Source organism: Psammomys obesus, unplaced genomic scaffold (genome assembly GCF_907164565.1).
Source record: "Psammomys obesus unplaced genomic scaffold, mPsaObe1.curated_primary_1811, whole genome shotgun sequence".
In the NCBI taxonomy this organism is placed as follows: Eukaryota; Metazoa; Chordata; class Mammalia; order Rodentia; family Muridae; genus Psammomys; species Psammomys obesus.
The window spans coordinates 4,903,133-4,931,054 of NW_026596256.1; the positions used below are offsets into that span (position 1 = coordinate 4,903,133).

At 45.3% G+C, this 27,922-nt stretch overlaps 1 protein-coding gene across 1 annotated transcript in view; it reads left to right on the forward strand.

The window, feature by feature from the left end:
- The first annotated feature begins 2,352 nt into the window (after positions 1–2,352).
- The window catches only part of Smad9 (SMAD family member 9), a 46,398-nt gene continuing 20,828 nt past the window's right edge, over positions 2,353–27,922 (forward strand). The window contains exons 1-2 of the mRNA XM_055596885.1: positions 2,353–2,449; positions 26,557–27,174. Coding sequence (XP_055452860.1) covers positions 26,763–27,174 — 412 coding nt within the window. The 5' untranslated portion in view covers positions 2,353–2,449; positions 26,557–26,762. The remainder of the gene's footprint in view (positions 2,450–26,556; positions 27,175–27,922) is intronic.

Here is a 27,922-nt window from a genome sequence, read left to right on the forward strand (position 1 = left end):
CAGAAAGTACCTAGAACAGGAGGCTTTGAAATTAGGGGGGAAATGGGATGTGGTTGTCAGATGTGCCATGGAGAGGCTAAGCACCATAGGCCATTCATCCACCAGCTGCTTCCAGCTCCAGCTGCACAGCTACCGGCTGCTTCCAACACAGTGCTTTTCCACAACAATGGACGGCAAGAGTGGAAATAAATCTTTCCTCGCTGACCTCCCTGCTCTTAGGTTTTCAGTCACAGCGTGTAAAAGCAATTCGGACAAATGGAAGGAGTAGGTGGGCCGGGAATAGGTACAGCTTCGAGCAGAACCACTGCAAAGCTGGACCAACTACAGGTGCTAGAGATGTATACAAAGCCCACGGTGGGCATCTTCTGACCATCATGGTGAATGTGAGGCAGCCTTCTGTCACTATCATTGAATACCCCTGACAACTGAAGCAGTGCAAAGGCTATTTTGGCGATTGGTTTCTGAGATTTGGCCCTGTTTGTTTGGGCCTGTGCTGGGAGCATGTGAAGGAACCAGAGAAGGAACCGGGACATCTACATCCTCTTCAGTTTTATGTTGTCAGTAAGCTAGACTTCCCTAACAAACCCACTTCCCAAACAGCACCTATTGGAGCCCAGGTTTTTCGTACATAGACTTGGGGGATGCTTTAGAGCCCAGCTGTAAACAAATGGGGGCAGAGGAGCTGACAGGCAAAGGAGCTCTATCTTCCCAAGAGCTGTTCTCTCCCAGAAAAGGGAGATTTTAGCTGTGGTTTTCAGATCCCTAGCCAAAATTATGAGGGAATTACCACCAAATCACAACTGCTGACAGTCTGGTTTCCTGTGCATTTCCATAGCATAACGCTTTGGTGGAAGAGAATTATGGTTCTATTAAATGATCAAAAAATGGCAGAAGAAGATAGATCAGAGATGAGGATTCTCATAACCAGGACAGTCAAAAGAATCAGCCACCCTGAGTGATCTTCTCCAGGGTTGGTATTCACTCTTTCTTGAACCCTACCAGATCTTATTGTTTTATCTTCCTAACCTTTAAGGAGTAAAGTCCAGAAAAGGCAGAGGACACACAGTCAGTCAAAGGCCCGCCCCACCCCTATCTCCAAAAGAATTCTGTCAATTCACAGCCTCCTCCGTGACAGAAGCATGAGCAGGACCAGCAGAGGTCTGCCAAGGCTTTGTGCTCCCCTGGAAGGAGGAAGCTGATTGACCCATTTCTTTCTATAGTATCACTTCTGGAAGAGAAAGTGTGGGGGACAAACCCTGAGCCACAAGGTGTCAACTCAGAGAACATAATTAGTTTTCTTGCCTCAAAGTGCATACAAGGCACAGCCCTCATCCGGTCCATAGCTTTCAGAAGTCCCCATCACCGGACAGTATTTCTTTTGGGAGTGTCTTTCTCTCCCAGGTCTAATAACCTAATAACCTAGCTGCAGCAGGATATAGGAGCCAGGTGTAGAAAGACTTTCAATTTGAAGTTAAAGCGGCATTTAAATTTCTGCCATGTGTTTTAAGCAAGGCGCTCCTCGTCTACCCTTGGATGATGAGGCAAAAATACCATGTTCCTGAAAGTGGTGGTTTTAGGATCAGGAAAAGAAGTTCAGCTGAAGGGCTTTCCTTAACGTTTCAAAGGTGCCTTGGCCTCTTGGAGGATGTGTGCACACTGGGGCTGCCTGAGGTGGCCTATACCATCCCCTGCTTCTTTGAAGACCTGTAAGGTTTGGTGGAGAATCAAAGGTCCTCAGTACACCAGTGCCACTCCCCAAGAGGCAGGGAGGCAGACAACCTAGGAGACAGCTAGGCTGCTGGACAGGAAGGTTCCATGTGCCTGTGATGTATATCTTGAGTAGATTAGATAGTATGTATTATGCACTGGATAAGAAATCACAAAACCTACATTATGACAGGACTAGTTTCAAACTCTGCTCGCCACTCAGGCGGGGGGGGGGGGGTCAGATTTTCTTGGGCCGGTGCCAGTGCAAGCCATGCCTCAGAGGAACAGCCAGCCAGTAAGTGTGGCCTCCAGAGACCAGGACTAGGCAGCTCAGGAGACGCACATGGTTGGTGGTCCTGTCTGCCTCTCTAGGGGGACGGCTCCCTCCCTCTGCTGCCTGTGCTCCAAGTTGGGTGGACACTTCTGGGGATGACCTGGAGACCCCGCTGGCCCTGAAGACCCAGCTGCAGGCTCGATGCGCAGGGCGGGCGGGTGCGCGGCTCGGCGGGGCGGGGAGCGCTGGCGCGGCCAGGGCGCACGGCCCCCCTCCTGGCTGGGGCTGCACGCACGGCCGCCTGGCGCCCTTCCAGCGCGGCGCACTCACGCGGGCGGCCGAGGAGGAGGCTCCAGCCTGACTGACGCCTCTGGAGCCGCTGTCTCGCTCCCGCCGCCGCCCGGCCGGCCCCTGCAGCTACCGCGCAGCCCGAGTGCGCGGGGGGCACGCGTGGCACCGCGGGGACAGGTAAGCGTTGCCATGCGGCGGGCGTGGGCACTCGGGAGGCCCCTGAGGTCCTCGGGCATGGGACTTAGCACTCCGCGGAGCCTGGGTGGTGCGTGTGGGGTGCGAGGGCTTCCCGGGCAGCCTGGCACCTGGGACCCATCTCGCGACGCATGGCCCGGGGCGTGGGCAGGGATGCGGGATGCGCGTGGGCTGAGTGCAGAAGGACGCACACTGTCCTGCACCCGAGGACAGGCTCCGCGGAGCCCAGCTCTGGGAAGTAGCCCCAGCTGAGGAGCGGTGACAGTACGGAGGCTAGTGAGAGTGTGTGTAAGGGAGACATTGTGACTCTGAGGGAGATTTTAAAACTCCAGGGCACCCTTGGCCACGAGGGCTTATTTCATATTTCTGCATTTTTTTTTTTTCTTCTTCTCTGCTTGCTTACCTTTGAGGCTCACACAGTGAGAGAGAGAGAGGAAAAAAGTTAGGAATGTTAAGTGTCTGTAGCTAGCGCTTGGGTTGTGTTTGTCTTCTCCCTGGCCTACCATTGGGTGCCAGGGCTGCGCAGACGGGAGGGGGCGAGGTGGGGACATATGCAGGCGACTGACTGACGCCGGCCTTGCGATGGGGAGGAGGAGCGTGGGGAACCTTCTTATGGGTGGCTAATGGCCACACGTCTTCTCCCTCCCCCTCTCCCCTCCCTCCCTCGACCAAAGCAATTGAAAATGATAGTTCTGAGGTCCTCCGTTGGTGTATTTCGGGACCGGAATTAGTACTCCTGAGAAATAGCCTACAAATGAAGTGAGTCTCGTTTTGGAAGCAAATTGTATGTAATTCGGTCGAATGCATGCCCACAGAACACTAGGAATCGTTTTCAGTGGACCCAATTTACTATGACCGGTCCATGGCTTTCTGGGTTTCTGTAAAAATGTAGTTAGCAAGGAGAGTGCAGAATAGCGGTAGAGTCTTGGGCCCTAAATGATGGCCCTTCTTAGGCTGTTCCTCGGGAATATTTGTGGTTGTGAAATGTGCTAGCATGCCTGTAAATGAGGGGGAATGCCTTCCGATGTTTACAAGTAAAAACTATTCATCTCTATTTTAAAAGGAAGTAAAAATACAGCCCCAACACGCTCTACAGCAAATGACCAGGATTCAGTGCTCTCTTGTAGGAAGTCAGGAACATGATTTTGGATCACTTTCAAGTCTGTGGTTTGTTATCCAAGGACATCCCAGTTAAGAAACCGGTGTGGTAGTTTGTAAATAAGGAGCATTTAAAATCTGATAAGATTACCAGAGCGTCAAATAATATTTCTGAAAAACAACTTGTAGTGGTAAGGCAGCTTCCTGCAAGCCACTGCTTGCTGGGTCTGTCCTGACACTGGGGGGGGGGGGGGGGAAGGGGGGGAGAGGTGCGTTTATGCTTGAGTGGCTGGCCTTGTCAGGGTGCCTCCCCCCCTCCACACACACACCAGGTTTGAGCTATGTTTAGGAGAATGCTTGCAGAGCCTGGGTCCAGCCAGCTTGCTCACCAGTAGTGTTTTCTAAAGATCAAAGAAATTCAGGTTACCCCTAAAGCACTTGTCAAGTATCTTAAAGTCAGCATGAGACTTTTCATATATATATATATTTTTTTTCCTTTTTACTGACATATTCCCCAGTTAATGAGCAAACAAGAAAATATTCACCACTACCACCGACCTCGTCTCTGCTAACCTCAGATGAAGGAAGAAAAAGAAACATTCCCATTCTGTTTTACAGGGAAGTCCACCACAGATATCTAAGCACTGAATGAGTGGTAAATCTGTGTATCCTTTCTGATCATGGGGTCAAATTAGAGGAGGAAAAACAACAACTGCAACAAGAAATTATCCTTTCCTATAAATAAAGAATTCAATGTCAGTGTTACAAATAATTGAATTCTGAGAGTGCAACGTACTTTGCCAAGTTGGAGAGAGCCAGTCGCTGCACCATTAAGGTAGCTGATGCTCTCTCTACTACAAGAAAACAGTTTCGTCATCTGGGTCTGCTTTAATAGGATCCAAGTCATGCTTTTCCTGGGGTATGCTCGCGTGGTGGGAAGGCCACAGTTAGGATATAAATATTCTTGGTTTTTATTTTTCAAAACATAGCATTAAATCCTAACATCTTAACAGAGCTTAGTGCAAACTTTTGTTTATTCTTGTGCACACTGAGGAATTCAGAGATAGGTGTATCTGGAATAAACCAGTAAACTGGGTGTATGCTGAGAGTGTGGATCCCCTCGGATTGTCGTAATTCTGGATTACTGGGGTTTTATTCCCTTTATTCCTGTCGTTAGTGAGTTGGAAAGGTGCCTAACTTCTGTTTTGATGGTGGGAGCATGCAGTAGTGTGCTGTGTTAACTTAATGAATGTTTGTATAAGAACAGGGATATAGCAAAAATAAGCTAATATTCCCCAGCAGTGAACTAACCTCTAACTAGCCTTTAAAAGCAAATATTCCTGTAAATGATGTCTGTGCCAACCACAGTCGTTAAGATTTTAAGGTAATTGCCAGCATTAAATGATATCAGGACCACGGAAAGTCGGTTTTCGTCTTGATGCTTCTTCACCCTGGTAGCAGTTGAGCCCTGATCCCCTTGTCTGCCTCACGTGGGGTGTCCTCTGCCAAGCTTATTTCCCCATGAGTCCCATTGCAGCTACAAGAGTGAGTTACAGCTTCCCATGCAGATCTGGGCTTTCCTCTCACCTGCCTATGTCCTTGAACTTAGAGTCAGGCCCAGGATGCCTTTTCCCTCTGTCCTTACCTCCCTCCGGATCCCTGTATTTGCTGGCCAAGTCCCTCATTTTGTCCACTCTGCCCACGTGGTGGAATTTTTTCAGTTATCCTTAGAGGTGGGTGTTCCTTCTATGAGCCCTTTGCATCTCCTGTGTTGCTTTGCATAATTTGCTGGAGCACTAACTCCTTGCTCTCGGGTGATCCTTTCCATGATCATGAGGGGACTCAGTTCATCTACCCTTTTTAATGCCTTTACTGCTGAGGGCAGTGCATGGCTCAGGACTCAGTCAATAAACATTAATTAAATGAAAAACTCTCTTTATTGAACCTGGGGCCCCTCTGGAAAAAAAAAATCTATAAGAGCATTTCACCCACAGACTAGGTCTTAAAAGTCCATCTTTCAAGAAGCCAATGTGGAAGCCAGCAGAGGATTTGTGCAGAAGTGAGAAGCATTGGCCCAGAGGGAAAGGCATCCTGAGTTCAACCCAACCCAATTCTCACCCTGAGAATACCATGGCAGAGTGGTACAGCCAGGAAAGCCCCGTGGCAACTGTTACTGCGCCAGAAATTTTCTGTATCAGATTCACTATGTACCCAATGGGAGCAATTTAGAAAAAATTTAGATTTTAATACAATACAGCCACCACAATAAAACTCTAATGTGATTTTAACAAAAAAAAAAAAAAAAAAATGGATGACATAATCCAGTCATCCCCCCCTCAAAACTGACGATGTTTTTGGTGTATATGTTCAAACTCCTGATTTGAGCTTTTACTTCGTTCAAGCCAGATGCTAAAGGGTCCTTAATATGCATCGAGGTCTGCTCACTGTCCTAAAATGGAGTTAATGTGCAGCAGTGTATGTGAAAACTAGAATCTGTGTGAATATCAGGCCTAGAAGATACAATTGAGTATACAGTTTTAATTGGGAAGCTCCAGTTAACTCCCTATTAACTTCGTATGAATCAGAGATGCTGTATTTAAAAATTTAAATCCATTTCGGTTTAAAACAACGTCACAGATATTAAGAGCAGGGCTGTAAATGTGTCTGGTGTTCTGTCCATATTCAAGTCAAAGGGAACAAGTCTAACCCATGAAATAAATGTCAAGGAGATTTACACAGCTCTGCTGTTTTTTATAATCAATGTTTGAGTTGTCCTTTAAAAAAAAAACACTAAAAACAAAACTCTCGCTGCCTCACCGTTTGCCTCTGATCTCCTCCCCATCCAATTCCTTTTTTTTTCTTTTGCCTGTTTCTCTGTATTTGCCTCATTCTCTGCCTTTCTCTCTCTTTGCTCTTTTCTGCCTTTCTCTGCCATTGTGTTTGTCTCTGCCTCTTCCTCCCCTTCTACTTCCCTCCCTCCCCTTCTCCTTCCCTCCCTCCTCCTGTCTCTTAGTTATTTCAGAATTTCATACATGTGATCTAATCATACGTACCCCTCCTCCAACCCCTCTCAAATTCACACTCACATCTCTGCCCACCCAACTTTGCATTTTCTCTCTTTTTTAATTCATCCTCTCAGTTTGTGCTGCCCATATATACTCTTGGAAGTGTGGCCTTCCACTGCTCTGGGTCACACCATTAAAGAAAACTGACTGGCCCTCTCCCAGGCTGTGTATCAACTGCTAATCATTATCTCCTCTGCTGGGGTGGGACTCCATGCCCACCTCATCTCTCCATGCTGGGATTTTTCTTTAAGGTGGACTCTTGCTACGCATCCCAGGCTAGCCTCAGATTTATAGTTGATCTTCCTGCCTCAGCCTCTCGAGTATGGGATTGCAGCCCTGTGCCACCAAGTACAGCTGAATTGTGATTAGTATCTGAACACCTATAAAACTGTAAGTTAGAGTGCTTGCTAAGAGGGTTTGGAGATGGTGGGCACGTGGACACTCGACCAAGAATTTAAAGTCACTGATTCAGGGATGCTTTCTAGACGAATCAGATCTTCTGCCTTAAATCCCAGCTTTAATCTGTAGACTCTCTCCCTCTACAGAGCTTGGTGCTTTTCACTTTAACCCCTCAGCATCCTGTTTGGGGTGAGTGTGTACATAAGCATTTTCGAGCTCTGTGGAAAGCGCAGAGTCAATGAGCATATCGTTCTTGAGGCACACTTGATGTGTGATGGATGCTCACCTGAAGTATTGCTCTTTAAACTCTTGGAGCTAAAATTGTCTGGCTTGGCAATACTGTCTTTCAGAAAGTAATAACAACAACCCAGGAAGGGATCCAACGAGCCTGCCTATTTTCTGCTTTGTGGTAGAATATTTGACCCCTCTCATCACTCATGCCTCATTATACATTAATGGGTTCATCTCTTTGTTTTCTGAGAATCAAAGAAGAAAGAGCTGACATTTGGGAGGGGCAGGGGAAAAGGCAGGTGATTTTAAAGCTAAGGCATTAGTGCGGTTAGGACAGTGTGAGCCTTAAAAGGGCAGGGAGTATGGTAGAAAGTGGATTGGCAGATGTCTCCAGGAGGATGTATGTCTCCTTGGCCTGGCATTAGCAGAGTACAAGGTCTGTAAGTCACAGGAAGGTCTTGCAGACTGGCAGAGGAAATACCTTAACAACCATCTTGTCTGTGGGGAAAATGGATTTTTATTTGCAAATGAGCCATGGAACATAAGTGTAAAGCGAGACCAGCAGTAACGAGCCTCTGACTACTAGGAGTGATGATTGTCATTGGCAGTAGAGACTGTGTGGAGCCAAAAACAGTGGCAGTGAACAAGAACTGTGAGAAAAGACTTCAGGTCCCAGGAGCTTCTCTCTAGCTGTGTTTTTATTGACCCTCACTGTTTTCTAGTAACAGTTGAGTTTCATTGTCAGGACTGAGAGTTGGGTCAGAAGTTCGCCATGTCGAAAGCTTTGTGTACATGAATGCTTCCCTGTGGCTTACTGACTAATTATGTTTTTACAAATTGGCCATTAGGTGCTGTCTGTGTTTGCGAACAATGGCAGCTGGTGCACTGTTATTTCAGAGACGTGGCATTCTCTCTGCTTTCCATTTTGATTATATCTAACCCACTGGTAAAACATTCTGTCTAAACAGTTTCTGGATCTTCAGAATATTGTGTTGATTTTTAAATGTGAGGCTATTGTAGGTGCAGCTTCAGTATGGGGGATGGTATTTATTCTTTGCATCTTTTTTTTTTTAAACCCTATAACTAACTACTACATCCGAATTGCTTATTAGGCCCCAAACCAGGCTGTGGAGGCAGGTACTATACAAAATAAGAAACAACATAATAAAATAAAATAAAATCCTGAACTCTACAGACAAGTTCACAGAGAGCAAGGAAGATCAGAAAGGCAAATATCAAGATAGTACCCCAGGGGAGCTATGGACCCAGGGTAAGGACCAGTCCCAATCTAGGACCTGGGCTGCTCTAAGAGAGCGAGGGCTCAGCTCTAAACAAGATATCTTGACTCACTCAGCCCAATCATAGACCCAGGTAATCCCTGACTGTCCTTGTTTAGTTTCTGCCCTCACCTGCTCTCCTCCTCTTCCAAGTAGCTTGGGCCATGGTGAAGAGAAGGTTACAGGGATTCAGGGTTAATCCTTAGACAAGGAAGAACTATTTCGTCTTAACCTGTGGCCAGAAGAGAACTTTCAAAGGGTTGGAATGGGAAGGTTTCATAAAAGGGGGACAAGGAAGACAGTCTGAGATGCAGTTGCGCTTCTAATGGCCACATTGACACTCAGGAGGGGAGATTTAGTGGTGGTTAGGCACCACAGTTTCTGAGCTTCCCTGGACAGCAACCTTAACGTGGTTAGTGGATGAACTGTTTGTTTGTTTGAGACAGCATGTCACTATGACACCAGGCTGGCCTTGAAATCGGCCTCTTCTTGCTTCAGCCTCCCAAGTGCTAGAATCATAGGCACATGTTACAGGAACAGGCACAGGAGTTATTAGCGGCTCCCCCACCCCTCAGGCAGCCATGAGTTCAGCCACCCTCAACATGCACATCTGTTGAAAAGCATTGAAATCTTATCTGTAGCCATTTAAGCCTTTACAGGGATTCGCATGCAAGTTAGCATTCTACAGAATACCCTTTAAAGCAGATAAACTATTAAACGCCCAGAAGTAGTAGTGTGTATTGTGTACATCTGCCTTTTAAAGGAATGTGTTGTATGACGCTAGCAAAGTGCTGAATTTGAGGGCGAAGGTTAGGCTGACCGCATGAAATTTAACAAAACAATGGTTTGTGTCATTGCTAAAAGCAGGCTTGGCCCCTCACTCAGTCTACATTTGTTGATGCCGTGGTGGCCTGGCAAAGGCTTTGAGGAGACCAGCAGCTTTTTAACAAATGCAAGGATGAAGGCGCCCTGTTTGATGTTGTAGGAGCCCAGTGCTCAGGAGAGGAGCTAACTGCGGCCACCCGGGAGCCAATGGGGAGGGTTTCCAGGATAGGCTTCCTGAAGGAGGAAGCAACGGGGCTGGAGATACAGGTTAGGAGGTCAGAAGGTGAAGCTGAAAACATCAGCGCATGCACACACCGCCTCACTGTGTTAGTTACATCTGTTTTATTAACCTTTCCTGCTTCATCGCTGATGTGTTCTGAGGTGAGTTTTAATTCTTTTTATTTATTTATTTATTATTTTATTTACTACTGCATTGAGGTAAGCTAACTCATCTCAGGGGATCCAGTGTTCTCTTCTTCTGGCTTCTGATGGCACTGGATCCGTGTGGTGCATATACATGCATTCAGGTAAAACACCCCATACACATAAAAATAGAAATAAAAAATTTTAAGTATATTTTTAGATGAGCTTCAAATATTCTTGTATCTAATTGTGTAGTGTGATGTAAATTTGGTTGAACCCATAATATTTTCAGGTGGTCAGCTCTGCTGTACTCCTGTTTCAGGAGGCACTGTATAGTCAGTTTTATGAAAGAATGAAGTTCCGACTGTATGAATTTCCTGTCTGATGTCTTAGAGGTTCTGAAGTCCTGGCAACTGTAAATATCACACTGTCTGCGTTTTCCACTCAGAATACTTACCTTTGTCTTAGGAAAGACTGTAATATGTTGTTTTAGCTGGAGAGCGTTTTAAAAAGACTTACTTGTTTTATGTTTCTGACTGTTGGCCTGAATGTATGTATGTGCGCCACATGGATACAGTACCTGTGGAGGCCAGAAGATGGCACTGACTCCCCAGGAACTGGCCTTTCAGACAGTCTGACCTGCTATGTGGGTGCTGGGAATTGAACCTAAGTCCTCTGCCAGACCTCGCTTTCTCCAACCCTGGCTGAAGAACTTCTAGAGTTTACATCATAAGACAAACTGAGAGAAAATAAAGCTGAGCAGTATCGATTAAGGCTGTCTAAAGTTGCTGTCAGCTGGTTCTGAGGTAGGAAACCGATCACATTAAAAAAATGAATCTCTCTGGGGTTTAGTCCATAATTCCTCTTTCCCTCCATGTTGAAGCAAAAAAAAAAAAAAATTTTTTTTTAAATGGCACTTTGCTCTAAACCCCAAACCACCACCATCAGAGAAAATTGATATGTTTACATGAATCTGCATTTAGTGGGAGGAAAGGATCTGAAGGGCAGGCAGAGCGCCAGCGCTCACAGGCCTGGGATGCCCTTCAGAGAAGCTTTGAAAAGGAATTAACCTACAGGACTGGCTATCGAGAAGGTTCCCCAGCATTTCAATTCATCAGCCATTCAGATTTCTATGTAACCATGACACATTATTTTACAAGAATTAATATTTATTAACATTTCCAATTCTGGCAGAAATAGAGGAAAAAAAATCCCTTGACCATATCAGAGCACGTCATTTGAGACCTGGAATGAAACCTTTCTTTATCACGTACAAGACTGCATTTACCATTTTAGCCATTTTTGAGTTTAAGCTTGATGGTAGTAAGCAGGTTCGCTCAGTGAACCCATCACCACTGTCCATCTTTGGAACATTTCGTCTTCGTAGATGAGAACGTGATGACTTTTGAGTGGTTCCCATTTCTCCTTCCTTCCCGCCCTGGTCACCTCTATCCTCTGTACTGTCTTTATGACACTCTAGATATGCCACACAGGATGGCATATGCCTCATTGTTTGTCCTTTACATCACCAAACAAGGTCGTCTACCTTGTGCATGTGCCTTTCTCTTCTCATTACTGGGAAATAGATACCTCAAGTGTGTGTGTGTGTGTGTGTGTGTGTGTGTGTACCTCTGTTTATCTGTTCATCTGTTGATAGACACTCAGTTGGTTTCCACCTCTCAGCCATTGTGAATCAAGCTGCCATGAACACTGAGCACTTGTTTTTAATTTGGGGTGCACACCTAGGATTGCTTATCACACTGTAACTGTGAACAGCTATGAAACGTGTCCTCGGTTACCAGGCCATTTTGCATTTCCACCACAGAGCCCCTGAGTCCACTGTCACTTTAGGTGTTCTGTCTTGCTGCTGGTGGCCCTTCTGACAGGGAGGAGTCACACCTCTTTGTGTTTCGATTTGTGTCTTCCCAGTGCTGTGGCATTGAGCACCATGGGCTTACTTGCCAGGTTCGTATCTTCCTTGGAGAAAAGCGTTTTTAAAGCTGGATGCTATGGGAGTGGGGACATAACCAGTTCCCGTTTCCTGAGAGGCTGAGGGGCGTTTAAATCTATGAGTTTAAGACCAGCTTGGTCAACTAACAAGACTCTAACTCAAGAGAGAGGGGAGGGGCTGGGGAGGGAGGGAGGGAGGAAAGAAGGAGAAAGGAAGGGAGAAAAATAAACATCTAAGTGGCTTCTCCACTTTTTTTGTTTTGTTTGTTTGTTTGGTTGGTTTTTGTTTTGTTTTATTTTTTTCTTTTCTTGAGACTAGGTCTCAATATGTTGCCCTGGCTGGCTACGAACTCACAGAGCAGAGTTCTAAAGGCTGGAATTAAAGGCATGTCGCTACTCCCATATCCTGGCTTGGTTTGTTGATTTGTTTGTTGTTGCTGTTGTTTTAAGACAGGATTTCTCTGTGTATCCTTGACTGTCCTGGACTCACTCTGTAGACCAGGCTGGCCTCAGTCTCACAGAGATCTGCCTGCCTCTGCCTCCCACTGGAGCATTCTATATAGTTCAAACTCATAGAAATCCTCCTGCCAGGATTACAGGAGTGAGATAACACAATTTATGCTTTGCTCACTTTGTGCTGGTGTTGTTGCTATTGATTTGCAGGACTTTATTCTTGACGGTGATTCTGTAACAGACATATAAATTGTGCAGAACATTCTAGACAAATGTCATCTCTTCCCCCATTCATGTATTGCATATATTATATGTATAATATATATCCTTTATTAAGAGTATTTCTTGAGTAGAATTTAATATTAAATGACATGTCAATGAAAATTTCAAAAATTGAAAAAAAAAATTTCTCTCTTCTAACTCTGAATAGTCATTAGGCAAACTGTGGCTACAGTAAAAGGCATGTACACCACATAACAGGTGGCAGTCGCTGTGGCTCAACACTGGTAATGCAGTGCCTGGTCTTCAGGTGCCTATGGTGCTGGCCATTTGGCTTTCATAGTTATGGGAACATTTATTAGTGAGGGTAGGCAGTGGCTGTCTCCAGTGTCATTGCCTTTTCTCCATAGCTCCCCCCCTCGCCCATTTAAAACTACCTTAAAAGTTCAAAAGTATCGTAAAGGAGGCCAGTTAGTAGCAAGAATTTTTAAAACCTGGTTTCATTTCTGCTTTTGAAGTACTGATGTAGTTTTTCGGAAAGTCCAACTGTAAACACCCAAAATCCAAAGTAGTGAAAAATAAATATAAGGCATGTTAGATAGGAGGGCCATTGAGTTAGATTGGAGGAGTAACAGGAATGATGTTGAGCTAATGGCTGAGGAATGAGCCTCGCTGGGGGTTCCTTGAGTTTAGAGTCTGCCCTCTGCACCATAGGACATTTAGTGGTACCCCTGGCTTCTAACCACTAGATCCCAATGATATCTTTCTCCCCTAGTTGTGACAACCAAGATGTCTTCAGCTGTTGCCTTCTGTCCCCTTGGAGGCAAAAACTAACCTTGTCTTTCCTCATTAGGAACCAAGATATGTGTGGTAAGAGGGTCTGGGTTCTCCTAGCAGAGAACAGAGGTGCTGAAACAAGGGGCTGGTCAGTAAAGGACATGATAGAATCAGCAGTTAGTATTTTTAAGTATTTGTGGTTGATGACACCAACAGCAGGTGTCCTCACTTCAGTGATGATACACATTGGTTGAATGATACAGAAACGAGTAAGAGAATTGCTGTTCACAAAAGCTTTTCCTTTCAATAAAAGAAGTGATGCTAAAATATGTATAAGATACACAACATTTGGGGATGCCACAGATGTTTGTGATATCTGAGACGGCGTTGAAGGATGTCCTTGCAGCGTGCTTTGCAGACACTCATTGACATTTAGTTTCTGAGTGGAAAATTAAGCCTGAAGCAAAACCCTCCAGGGTGCTGTCTGTGCACAGGGGAACTCAGTCCCCAGCTGAACCCAAAGCTGTGGTGATTTCATAGGACAATTATACATTTCCTGGAGGCTTAAGCAGAGCAATTAGTGCCCAGCAATCCCAGAACAATGCAGTTTTAGGACTGTTTGTGTACTTGACATATTGTTTGACATCGTCCCCAGGGCAGGCTGCCATTGTCATCAGACTCCTGTCAATTCAGATTGACAGCGCAGTGTTGATTTGGAAAGTTATACAATAAAAGGCACACTTGCCTCCTCTGGTTAGCAATTCCTCTATCGACTCGAAGTGGCTATGCCGTAATGGAACCTAGACACAGATTGGACCGAATGGCTCAATTTGTGGAATGGCAATAGATTGCTTAATGTCACAGCAGCAATATTTGCGGTTATGGAAAAAAAAAAAACACACCACAATTATTCAGTGGCAGTTTACATAAAATATATGAACAGTAATGGCACATGGCATGCTGCCAAAAAGATTAACATTTGAAATATTTGGCATTGAAAAATAAATGTATGAAAATTGCATACTAATATGTTACAGTTCACCACAGGCAGCCACAGCCATTGCCTCAGGGAATTATAGCTGGGTCTCGAGGTAGCGCTAATCCTAATTTTCTGAGAAAGTTCCAGATTGAATTCCAAAGTGGTTGTACAAGGTTACATTCCCACCAGCAGTGGAGGAGGGTTCTCCTGTCTCCACATCCTCTCCAGCATGCGTCATCCTTGAGTTTTTGATCTTAGCCATTCTGATGGGTGAAAGGTGGAATCTCAGGGTCATTTTGATTTCCATTTCCCTGATGACAAGGATGTTGAGTATTTCTTTAAGCGTTTCTTGGCCATTCGATAATCCTCTGTTGAGAATTCTCTGTTTAGCTTTGGGCAGAGTGCAGGAAACCTTATGGAAGAAGGGGGAAATAGAAAGACCTGGAGGAGACAGGAACTCCAGAAGGAGACCAACAGAGCCAAAAATCCTGGGCCTGGTGTGTGTGTGTGTGTGTGTGTGTGTGTGTGTGTGTGTGTGTGTGCGCGCGCGCGCTGCAGAGACCGATACTCCAACCAGAGGCCATGCATGGAGAGGACCTAAACACCCTGCTCAGATGTAGCCCATAGGCTGCTCATTTTCCATGTAGGTTCCCTAGTAAAGGGAGCAGGGGCTGTCTCTGACATGAACTTCTTGTCTCATGCCCCTCCTGACACAGCCCTGCAGACAGGAGGAGAACCATAGTTTATAAGCCAAAGACCTTTTCCTCCCCTAGCTGCTTTTGGTCTGAGTGGTCCTAGATCAGGTTACTACCAAAGCCTGGGATGCTGTCAACAGTGGGGTTTAACCAGCCCCTTCTGCTGGGCAAGCGTTGCAATCACTGTAACCAACCATCTGCAGGGAAATGGCCCACATGGGCAGCTGGTTTTTCACTTAGTAATGGGTGGCTTCTGGGGCCTAAGCATCCAGGAAGAGTACTGTTGTTTGAACTTAAATTTTCATTTTAAAAAATGTGTGTGTGTGTGCGTGTGTGTGTGACTGTTTTGCCTGTCTATCTATGCATCTTCTGCATGCCTGGTGCTCAAAGAAGACAGAAGAGGTTGTTGAATCTCCTGAAACTAGAGTTACACACAGTTGTGAGCTGCCATGTGGGGTCTGAGAAGTCAAGGAACCGAGGTCCTCTGCAAGAGCAGCCAGTGCTCCTAACTGCTAAGCTTTCTTTCCAGCTCCAAGCTTTAAAAGCTTTGGAAATATTTATTGATTAGCTTGCCTGTTATGAGCAGCCCTTGTGGCTTTTTCATGTATCCTTTTTTTTAGCTGGCCCTCTCTCTGCTACTCTCTCCCTTCTCACTGCCCCCATCTCCCCTTCAATCTCTCTTCGTGGCATTATTTTTTAAGCTTGAGAGTATCTTAGCTAGTACTTTCTATGTGTTGCCGTGTCTCCTCTTGACTTCTGCTGTTCTTCTGACTCCTTACCGTGTAAAACTCTAGAGTTCATCTGGTGACAGATCTACATAGGAAGGACTGTTCTTTCTGCGTGCTGACTGACTTCCTGGTTGTCCTGGATTCAAGGATGGCCTCCTGTCAAGGGGTCAGCCATGACTTAATTTGAAAGGTAGTCACCGTCCTTTGCACCAGATGTTTCCAACAAGAGTTAAAATCCTTCAAGTCAGTGGTAGAGTCAAGCCTCATTATCCAATTATGTATGTATATATATATATATATATATATATATATATATATATATAGTTAAAATTATATATATATAAAATTTTAACAATACTGCCACCGTCATTATCAACAGAAACATTCCCAGCCCGCTCTGCACTCTGTCCTCCTCAGTGTGCTCATCTTACTTGAATACATATTGAGCTCACTTATCGCAGTACAGATTCACTGCTTTGTTTTGTTTTGCTTTTTAATTTCTAGAATCTTTTCCAAAGAAGAGACCAACCAGAGGCGGCTGTTTATGTGGCAGGACTGTGGTGACCGAAGGGGAAAGCAGGCCAGAATGAAGTTACCAGGCAGAAGCACTAGGGCGAGAGTAGGTGCCATCTTACCCACAACTGTTACCTCCAGAGAGGTCCATGTGGAGGGAAGTGGCAGCCTGGAGGTGCTCCTGTCCAGGCTGCAGGATTCCAGCTTGGGTCTGGGGAATCAGGAGGGCTGTCCTCTGGGTGCCAGTAATAGGCTGTGGGTCTCCACAGGCTGGGAACAGGGAGGAAACGCCATTGCTATGGAGCCTGTGGAGAGGACTTGGAGTTAGTCAGACTCTCCTCACTGTGATGTGACAGCTGACATAGCTGTAAAGAAGGAATGGCTGCTGGGCTGGTGATGTCTGTGGTTCCAGTCCATTGACGCAGAGAGGGCATGACGCGTCACAGCTGCTCACATCATGGCTTTCAGAATACAAGAGAAAGACGGTGCCTCAGCTAGAGAGCTCCTCTTTTTTCTTCTTGTTCTCCATCTGTGCCCCAACGTGGAGTGGTGCCAACCACTCAGGGTGAGTGTCCCGGGCTTTGCCAATTCTGTCTGAAAACACCCTCGCAGACATGCCAAGACACATGCTTTGTTGATCTCCCAAGTACTTTCCAGTTCGTTCAAGTTGAGACTCCAGATTAGACATCTCAGGCTCTCTTCACTGCTGTCTGAATTTCAAATAAAAAATAAAGGTTAAGCCAAACAACACGCCCCTCCTCCCCCAGCAAACATTTAACAAGGCCAGAAGTGGACTCCAGTGTCTTGTATTATGTTTGTAAGACTCAGTATTTGAAGCAAGTTGATGGCTTCAGAATTCCCTGCTTAGGAGGTGAAGACGTGGTCCCTAGCACTTAGTGGGGTCACTGAAGGGTCATTGTGACTAAATCAAAGAATGAATGAAGTGCTGGGGGTTACCTCAAAAGGCTTTGGAGACAGTTTTCATAGATTTTAAGAGATAATAGGGTTTTGTTTTTGTTTTTTTTTTTTTTTTTTTGCTTTTAAAAAATTTTATGTGTATGAGTGTGTGACTACATGCATGTATATGTAACATATGCATGCAGTGCTCACAGAGGCCAGAAGAGGGCAGCGGATCCCCTGGAACTGGCATTGCAGATGGTTGTGAACTGATCTGTGGGTGCTGGGAAATAAAAGTGGGTCCTCTGCAAGAGTGGCCAGTGCTCTGAACTGCTGAGGCCCCTCTCCAGGCCCAGTTAAGATGCTTCTGAAGGCACCAGTACCAGACAAAACAGATGTTCATTCTTTGGGGTACTTACGTTCTTCTGAGGACCAAAGTGGGAAAGAAGTGAAGTAAATTTTAACATGTAAACATAACTTCTGTTTTGACAAAAAAAAAAAAAAAAAAAAAAAAAAGAAAAGAAAAAAAGAAAAGAAATTCTGAATAAAAAAATAGGGAATGCTTAATTTTTTTTTTTTTTAAGTCTCTCTCCTTTGTACTGTGGGACCATTGACCATGTTTGGGCTGAACCACAGAGAAGCAAAGTGGAGTGTGGGGAGGAAAAAAACATAAATGTGCACATGTGCATTAAAGTGGAGCTCGTTTGTTCCTAAACATGCACTGAGAAACACAAAGTTGAGAAACAGAATCCAAGCTGAGATGGACCGATGTACAGTGAGGAGAAAGTGGAGTTGCCTATAAAACCAGCCTCAGTATGTCTATTGAAGAAGAGTGAGAAATACGTTTTCACATTTGACCTAAGATATTCTACGTGGTACTGTCTGATATTTAGAACAATACAGTTTGTCTTGTTTCTGAAAGCTGTGCTGACAATGTTTGTTTGTTGGTTTGTTTTACAAGGGGCTTATTGACTTCAGCAGCGAAATAATACTGCCTGTTTACACAAGAGCTGTGCAGCTGTAAAATTCTCAAAGTTTTAAGACTCCAGGTGTTTTGATGGGGAAAGAGTTTATAATATAAAGTGTCTTCAACACTAATTTGATTTGTTCTGCAATTTGCTGACAATGGTCCTTCAAGGCCCAACAATGATTCCTAAGCTGATGAGATGGGCATAGTGTACTTTTAAGGTTAGAAGTATGTTTTGGAAGTAAAATGAGATCTCTTAATTCTGCTGACAGGCCTGCATTAGTAACAACCAAAAAAATTAGATATGTCTTTAGCAGTTAACTCAAATGACAATAAGGAAAGGCCTCAGTAAGCGTTTGCTGAAGAGAAGGCTATTTATCTCTCAAAAAAGCTGAATGTGAAACAGGTTTTGGGAGATGAGATTATACTTTTACATGCATTATAATTCACTTCATAAGATAAATAACATTCTCCATGTTTATATTTGTGGTAAGCCCGGATTTTCATGGGTTAGATTTGCTTGGAGTCAAGACACCTTCTGTTGCGTAAAATCTAGTTTATTCTTTTGGGGGTTGCTAAGGTCCAGATTTTTTTTTAGGGCAATAGTTATTCACAAGTTTATAAACACTGCAGTAAAAATAGGTTTCCAAGGACCTCAGATTTGCAATTCATCGATCATTCATGTAGAAATACTTGGCTTGAACGCTAGCCACCCTTGAGAATGTGGAATGTTTTCTAAACATGTTAAGAGTTCTGGATATGCTAGGGAGACAAAGGCCTGCATTGCGTGGATGTGAAGATATAAATTCAAGTGCATGTGAAATTTCCATCAACATACTCTAATATAAATCAAGAAGCACTTTTTTGAGTCAGGTCTAAGTTAAGAGGTCCTGGCTAGGTTTTGCTATGAGTTAAAGGTGTTATGCAATTCTTCTATTGAGTTTGGGCTATTTCACCAAAAAATTATTCTCATTGTCTGTCTGTCTGTGTGGTGTGTGTTCCATGTGGAGATCAGAGGTCTAATTTAATGTCCACATTTAAAAAATTATATGTATAAGTATATAAAATATATATATATAAAGTATATAAGTATATAGGTGTGTATATAAGTGCCCCTGTGAGTAACTAGTGCCTGTGAAGGCCAAAAGAGGGGATCACATATCGTGGAACTGGAGTTACAGGTGATGTATGCAATGAGCTGTCTCTATGTATAAGATGGCCACTACCCATTTTGGACTCCACAGGTCTTCGGAAGGAACTAAGCACGCAGCCACATTTTTTGAAAAGGTAGCGTTTTTAAAAAAAGATTCTGAGAAATCTATCTTTATAGGTTTTCTTTTTGGTGTGTGTGTGTGTCTACATGCTCACGTGTGCTTGTGTATCTGTGCTGGGGAGTGTGCATGCCGACATGTAGGTATGTGGAAGCTGCAGGGGGACAACAGGTATCTTCCTCAGCTGTTTTTTGTTTTTCTTTTGTTTTTTGAGACAGGGTTTCTCAGTTAATCTGGACATCACAGACTGGGCCGTGGGCCTCAGGGATCCTCTTGTCTCTGTTCCCCCAGCATTGGAACCTCAGATCCATGCCACCCTTCTAGATTTTATACGGCTGGTGGGGGCTGGTCTGAGGTAGTCAACATGCTTGGAAGCTGATCACTTTACCAACAACTTTCTCTCCACCCCCCAGTCCTCTTAAACCCATGCTGGTGATCAAACCTAGGGCCATGGCCAAGCTAGCTCACTGTTCTACCTTTTCTACTGAGCTATGCCCTCCCCTTCTCTGTAGTCTTAACCAGAGCTGGATTGAGATCTGTGGTGCCTCAGAGTGACTAATTGGATGCCACCACTTCAGGAAGTGCAGGGGAGGGAAGAGAAGGGCCAAGAATTATCGTTGATTAATAAAAAGCCTATTCAGGAAGAGGTCCAAGGGTGGATTTTCTTCTGGAACTCAATTGGTGCTTTGAGAAACCAAGGCCAGGGCACTCCCCACCTTTCTGCACAACTCAGCCTCTACTTCAGTTCTTCTGAGTTAGGAGAGATTTCCCAGCTAATAGAAAATGCAGGGTGTAAAGCTTTTCTCCCCAGCCTCCTTCCCTCCCCAAGGCTGAGAGCATCACCAGCTCTATTGACAGGTTTCCCTGTTGCCCTTCTTGACTTCTTTAGGATGCTTAATGTACAGATGCTTAGTGGCCGGCTCATCGCCAAAAAAATTTCAAGAGTTATTTTTTTTTCTTCCCACATGAGGGCCCTGCCTGCTTAAGGAGGAAAAGTGACTGGTTTCTATTTTGATAGTCGACTGCAGGATGTTTTCGAGGCTCATATGTGTTGAGTACCTGTTTGAATAAGGTGCTTCTTTATATCCCTAGGCATCCCCAGCCTCCCTAGCTGCCTTCCCTACCAGCCTTCTTAGCCTTCCCAGCCTCCTCAGCCTTGCCACCAATCTTCCTATCCTCCCCAGCAACTCCCTGTTATCTTAATTGGGGTTACTATTGCTGTGAAGATGAAACACCACGACCAGAAGCAACATGGGGAGAAAAGGGTTTATTTCACTCACCGTTCCATGGAACAGTTTATCATCAACATCAGTGAGGGCAGGAACTCACACAGAGCAGGAAGCTGGAAGCAGGAGCTGAGGCTGAGGCCATGGAGGAGTGCTGCTTACTGTCTTGCTACCCATTGGCTCTCTTAGCCTGCTTTCTTGTAGAATCCAGGAACACCAGGCCAAGGATGGCACAACGTGCAATGGGCTGGGCCTTCCCACATTGGTCACTACTTTTAAAAAATGCCTATCAGCTGCATCTTATGGAGGCATTTCCTCCTTTCTGATAAACAAGGCCTCTCTGATGACTCTAGTTTGTGTTATGTTGACATAAAACCAGACAGTACACATTACCTACATCAGTTCCTATTTTCTCCTCTTCTCTGTTCCCTTTCTCCCTCTCTTCTTTTTTTGCGAAATGAATCATCCATTTATTTATTTATTTTAAACTGGGGCTCATATAGCTAAGAACCCAAAGATGGCTATGAATCCAAAGATGACCTTGAATGCCTGAATCTCCTGCCTCCATCTACTGTAGACAAGGTTGGGAATGCATAAAACCGCACCTAGTGCTATGAATCACTCCTTCTTATTGTCATTCCTCCACGTCTGTAGGGTGGCCTATCCAAGCTCCTTCATGAAGAAAAACAGGGCACAACTGCGTGGGTCCTGTCTGCCAGCTGCTGCTGCCCTGCCGAGCCCCCCACCCCCACCCCACACAGCAACCTTTTGCTGCAGCTCTGCTGCTCACTCTCTGTTTCTGTCACATCCTGTCCATCTTCATATCAGCCTCCATTGGGACCACTCAAACTTAAGTCAGGACACATCTCTCCATTGCTTTTTAAACACGTTCAGCATTTCTTCACACTTAGAGTAAGCCTATTTTTCACAAGTTGCCTTCAAGCCCTAGCCTGGGGTGTCCCTGGTAACTCCCTTGCCCACTTTTCAGACTTTCCTTCATCTACAAAATGGACCAAGTCCTCACACCCTGAGCCACATTCTTGGCAGTCTTCAGTGCTCATCCTTTTGGTTTCTTTGCCATGAGCATGGTCATCAGCAGGTCCCTTGCACCTTTTCTTCACAGTACTTCTTGGTTTGACAGTATTGTTCAATAGTCAAGCAAATGTTCAAGCTCCAGAAGGCCAAGGGGCATGTCTGCTGCCTCACAGTAGACTTTCAGAATAGAAAGCATGTTGAGACAAATGAGTGACTAAATGGGGGGGGGGGGTTGACAAATAACTTCACTGTCTCTGGTCTGTTACTTCTTTTGAGCCTGTCCTGTTGTGCCCTACATCTCCTTAGAATCACAGCTTGTGGGGACTGAGCCATCAGAGGGCTTTTGTAGTTCCTTACTTCAACCAGGATCCTTTGTCCTTCATCTTCTGTTTCAGTCTCGCTCAGGCCCGGCCTCGGGTGCGGGTCTTCAGCCCTGTCCAATAGCAGAGAATCATGGGTGATGAAGAATTTCCCAGGACAGTGCCCCATAGGTGGCATCTCATGACTTTCTTACACCCACCTTGTTCTCATCTGTCTACCCGCATGCACCACCACACCCAGCCGAAAAGCACTTTTTATTGCTGTATTAGCTAGCGTTGTGTCAGATGCACTGAGAAAGCGGTCAGAACAGTTCTTTCAGCAAATGTGCTTAAAGTTCTAAGGGTGGTCAGGGAACTGTTCTGAGGGAGTTTATCGACACGTTCTCAGCACTGGCCGTGGGTAGAGAATCCAAACTGGCATGTTTAAGCTTCTTGTGAGATGAAACAAGTGATGCCCTGGAGTGACACTGTGTCCTTGAGGAAAGGCTTCTCAACGGTTCCGCTTTACCTGGTACTTAGAGAGGATCTGGAACAGCAGTGTGACAGACCCATCTGAGGATTCTGAAAACTTGTCTCTTCAGAATTAAAAGATAGACTCATCCAAGGAAGCCGAGTTAGTGAAAATAAAAGTCGGTAATTGGCCAGACGTGATGCTGCTCACTGTTAATCCCAGCACCCTGGAAGCAGAGACAGGTAGATGTCTTACGTTCGATGCCAGCCTGCTGTACAGAGCAAGTTCCAGACCAGCCAGAAGTACATGGTGAGACAGGGGACTTGGGAGCTGTCTCAGCTGTGGTCCAGCATTGACATCTCTCTTCCATCCTTATTAGTGGTTCCAGAAAGATTCCTGCAACAACCCTGAAAGGTGTTTCATTTGTTTGCTGTGTTCTTTGCACTCTGTAAAGATAAACTACAAGTAATACTGTAGCTTTGCCATTCCACTCACTTATTGTGAGTTTGTGTAAAGGACCCCGGGGGACTGTTCTGTTTAGTTGAGTGGCAGGCTGGTCATCAGGAGGTCAGGTGGGCTGGAGGCCATGGGCAGTGGACATTTAGCTTCCTCAGCAGCTTCAGGGAGTCGGGCTGGCACTGTTAAGCTAACACAGGCAGAGGGGACTACACTGTGGCTGCTCCTGTGGCTGCCAGCTCCCGAAGAACAACGGTCCCTCAGTTTCCCTTCCCCTGTCTGAAATGCCCTAGGAAAGAGAATGGGGTCACTTAAGGAGGCCCCACGCTGCTCCTCCCGGACAAACACAAACCACAAACTATTACAGTAGAACCTTAGCGTTCATGAGATTCTGAGCTTGGTTAAGTTTTAACGCGTTTCCCAGTAGCAAGACATCAGGCATACGGACACGCAGAGAGGATAATGTTTGAACATCTGCACACCCTTCAGTCAGCCTGAGTAAATTAACTTTCATGTAATTTCTATTTTCCCTCTTTCTCTATATAGAGGTCACAGCCGTGAATTTGGGGTTTATTACTGTGAGATTCTATATTTCATACTTCAGGATTTTTTTTTTTCAGTGTAAGGGTCTCTGTGTATTGTATTAAAAGCTGGATTGAAGCCTTAAAATCTTGTTTGGGGATACTTCGTGGCCTCTGTGATTATTAAAAATTCACAGTGAGGTCAGATTTGAAGATTAAGGCTTTTCTGACCCTCAGTTCATCAGTGAAGGATGATAGTCCCTGAGAGTCAGTCCAGGTAAATGTCAGACAGCTTGGGGAAACATGGTTTAGGAGCTTTTTGATTGTAAAGCATAATTAAAAAAATAAGAAGATTAGATTATTGGTACATCCATCTCCCAGACTCATACCTAAGAATGAAAGGTTTTTAATCACCTTTTAAAAAAACTTCTATTAATTACACTTTATTCACTTTGTATTCCCCCATAAACCCCTCCCTCCTCCCTCCTAATCCCACCTTCCCTTCCCTTCTTCACGCATGCCCCTCCCCAAGTCTACTGATAAGGGAGGTCCTCCTCTCCTTCCTTCTGATCCTAATCTATCAGATCTCATCAGGAGTGGCTGCCTTGTCATCTTCTGTGGCCTGGTAAGATTAAACCTCCTCAGGGGGAGGTTTAATCATCTTCTTATTCACACTATAAAACTTACTTTTTCTGTGTTAGGTACTTTACAATATAGCCTATTTTTCTTTTGTTTATTTATTTTTGTTTCATGCAAGTTACTTTGTTCCAATAAGTTGGTTTCATTAGATAGGAGCCCACAGTTAAAAACCAAAAGCCAAACCAACCCCATTGAAGGGAACTGTTATTTGTTCTTTGGAGTAGAGGGTTGGGTTTTGTTGTTGTTTTATTTTGTTTTAAGTGTATTTAGTTGAATTCTGCTGAACATTTTTTATGAAAGGCTTTCTTTACCACTGAACTAAGGGTAAAGATTTATGCCACAACCTACAAATAACAAACCCCATAGAAAAGTCAGCAGAACCCTAAGAGCTCCTTGGGCTCACGATCTACTCTGTCGTGCTCTTTCTCCCCCCCGAAAGCTTCCACCATTGCTGCAAGGCAGCCTGTCTGGATTGAGTAAACACAACTTGGTAGATGGTGACCTAACTGTACTTTATAAATTCACAACTGTTAAAACCCAAAATCAACCTTTCAAAAGAAAACAAGAGTAAGTCACACTGCCGAGTGAAAAAGAACAGCTCTGGAGCCCTTCACCGGCCTCTTCAGCACGGTTCGCCCCGGACCACCCTAATAAGGTCCTCATGAGGAATGGAGTGTGTAAGCATTGCGTTCCATGCATGGGATGTCATTCTGCTTGCCTAGCCAGGCCACCTAAGTGCTCTTTGGAGATGCTGATCCTGGCCACAGGAGCCAGGGGAATCAAAGAGAACCTTTGTTCCAAAGAAGTTCAAGGTCTAGAGTGTGACTCAGTAGCAGCATATTAGCCCAGCATACACTGCAAACTAAACACACACACACACACACACATGCATATATATACATATGGACTCGGGAAACTGATACCTTTCTCTCAGGGCAGCAAAGGAGAAAATGATACTCAAAGCATCTTAAACAAGCAATTGTAGGAGGGTTTTTTTTTTTTTTTCTATGCTGATTCTAAGAGACTCAAAAGAGTCCATTTCGGTGCGACCAGTAGCCTCATTGCATGTGAATGACGTCTCGGGTTTCTAAAATCTGGAAGGAGAAAGTGTCTAGTCCACCACTATTTCTAAGAAGAGCAGACGCAGTTGTAGCTCAGGAAATTTAAATGTGTCTGTTGAGTAGCACAGGAGGAGTGTATTCTTCAGCTGAGGGCACCAGGGAGAGGCCAGTCGATTTGGGGGCAGAAGAGCAAATATAACAATGGTGTCATTTCGTGTTCACGATTACTTGTATGAGGCTGTGACTGGTAGAAAAGCAGTTCATTTCGGCCCATGCTGCTCCACTTAAAAATGATTAAGAAACTGATTAGCTTCCGTGTGGGTTACATCTGTCAATTTTCTTCCATTTTGGTAATTAGAACAATTTTTTTTTACTAAGTTATTGATTCACAGGCCAGCAAGGTGGTTCAGTGGGAAAAGACATTTGCCACGAAGTCTGAAGATCTGAGTTCAACCCTGATCCCACAAGGTGGAAGGACAGATGTGACTCAACAATTGTTCTCTGACCTCTGCAGGCATGCCCTGGTACACACACACACACACACACACACACACACACACACACACACACGCACACATGCACACACCAAACAAACAAATATAATTTCAAAGTTATTGATTTATTAAAATAATACATCTTTTATGAAGACAATCCTTATTTTTTTTCATTTTTATTTGTGTGTGTATGGGTGTTTTGCCTGTGTGTATGCCTGTATGCCACATGTGTGTAGCGTCCAAGAAGGCCGGGAGAGGGCAACAGATCCCCAGGAACTGGTGCTTGGAGCTGCTGGGAATCAAACCCATGTCTTCTGCAAGAGCAGCAGGGCTCTTAAGGGCTGAGCCATCTCTGCAGCCTCAAGACAAGCATTTTAAAATTAAAAACCATCTTAAAAAATTCAGTGAACTGGGCACTGCATATCTTTGCAAATCTCCTCAGCGCTGGTGTAATGGGATGGCCCCTGTGCTCTCATGTCCTCTTCGCTGTACAATATTACACAGTCTGTTGTTTTGGCTGATGTGTGTAAAGAATAATTAAGTTCGAAGAGGCTGCATGTATTCAGAAAAGAGGACCTCACAGCCTGGAAGCGGCTCTCAGGGACCTCAGTGGTTCCCAGAAACACACGGTGAGAACTCCTGTTCTGAAACATGACCCAGTGATGTCTGAGCGCTGGACTCTTGAAGGTCTCAGTGTCTCCCATTTTACTTGCATACATTTTCAACACTCACTGATGGTGGATTATTTGTGCAACCAGGAAATAAAGAAAGAGCAAATTATGGCTGGGAGAAGGGTTGGGGAACTCTGGAAACCCAGGCAGAGCTTTCATTTGGTAACCGAGGGAGCCTCACCTTTCTTACTCAGGAAAACAACTTCATGAAATTGTGTTTGGGAGGAAAGAGATTGCTGTGGGAGAGAGTGTCAGGGAGAGAAGCCACATTGGAGCAGGCTGTGTTCAGTGCTGGGGGAAATGGAGCGGAAGAGAGCAGCTACAATTAAAGATTTGGAAAGCAGTGACTGAGATCTGACTGGGAGGTGGGGAAGGAGAAGAGAGCAGGGTCAACAGTGACTCGGAGTTTTCAAGTTAAAGCACTGGGAGGGAATTTGTCCCTCCTGTCCTTCCTCAGCTAGTCTGAAAATGACCCAGATGGCTCATGAAGCCTGGTCCTGTCTTTCAGGGTCAGCCAGCCCGACCATCCAAGGGCTTTGGAGGAAGTCAACCCATCTCCCAATCTGTATCAGTCTCCACCGCTTCCAGGAGGAAAGGCAAGCTTATTCCTATGACATCGGTGGACAGGTACTTGCCGCTGACCGGCCCAGGGCCCTGCAAGCCGTGAAAGGCCTCGCCCTCTGTCCCATTGCAGGAGCGCGAGGTCTGCCTCTTATGCACCCCAGCACCCCCATTAGCTCCCTCTTCTCCTTCACCAGCCCGGCAGTGAAGAGGCTGCTGGGCTGGAAGCAGGGGGATGAAGAGGAGAAGTGGGCGGAGAAGGCCGTGGACTCTTTGGTGAAGAAGTTAAAGAAGAAGAAGGGAGCCATGGATGAGCTGGAGAGGGCGCTGAGCTGCCCTGGCCAGCCTAGCAAGTGTGTCACCATCCCCCGGTCCCTGGATGGACGCCTACAGGTGTCCCACCGGAAGGGGCTGCCCCACGTCATCTACTGCCGCGTGTGGCGCTGGCCAGACCTGCAATCTCACCATGAGCTGAAGCCCCTGGAGTGCTGTGAATTCCCATTCGGCTCCAAGCAGAAGGAGGTCTGCATTAACCCGTACCATTACCGCCGAGTGGAGACGCCAGGTGGGTGCTTTTCGGAGTCCCTTTTTGCTCAAGGCCATCAGGCTCTCGGGTGATGGAGCATCCACAGAAAATGACCTCTGTACTGCGTGGTGAGGCGGGGTGTGTGTGTGGGGGGAGGTTCTGAAGAAATGGCTCCAAAACAGTGCAGTCAGAAAAATTATGGTGCTCTCTACTAAGAGGCTTATAAGCTTGGTAGGGTTTTGGGAAATGCGGCTTTACTTGGGTGGAGTTAGGAGAACTGATCCCTTCCTAGTTCTTAAGAGACTGGGTGTCTTCATAATGATTAGCTGTTAAAATAAAAACTAACAATAAAAATGTTCCCTTCTCCCACCCCGTGCAGACAGACCTAAACCAATGACTGTTAGAGCTGAACCAAAAACTTTGCCCAGCGTCCCATCTCCATCTGAAACAGCCAAGGGGGGTTGCTGGAGGGATCCAGGACTGAAATAAGGGGTTGGGAAGGTGGACCACTGTTTCTAAATATGTTTTTGCTAGGAGGGCACCCAGGGGCTTCGGGTGTGCCAGACAGTGGCCTTTCACGGAGCAGCACCTTAGTGCCCAGTCTCCCTTTTGCTGGGAGTAAGCCCAGGGCTTTGTGTAGCACTTGGGAATACTTTGCCACTGACCTGTACTCGCAGCCCTTAGAAATGCTTAAGATTTTATGTTTTAAATACAGAAAATTACTTCTCCCAAACACTTCGCACACCTGCCTGAACACACACGTGTGTGTGTGTGTGTGTGTGTGTGT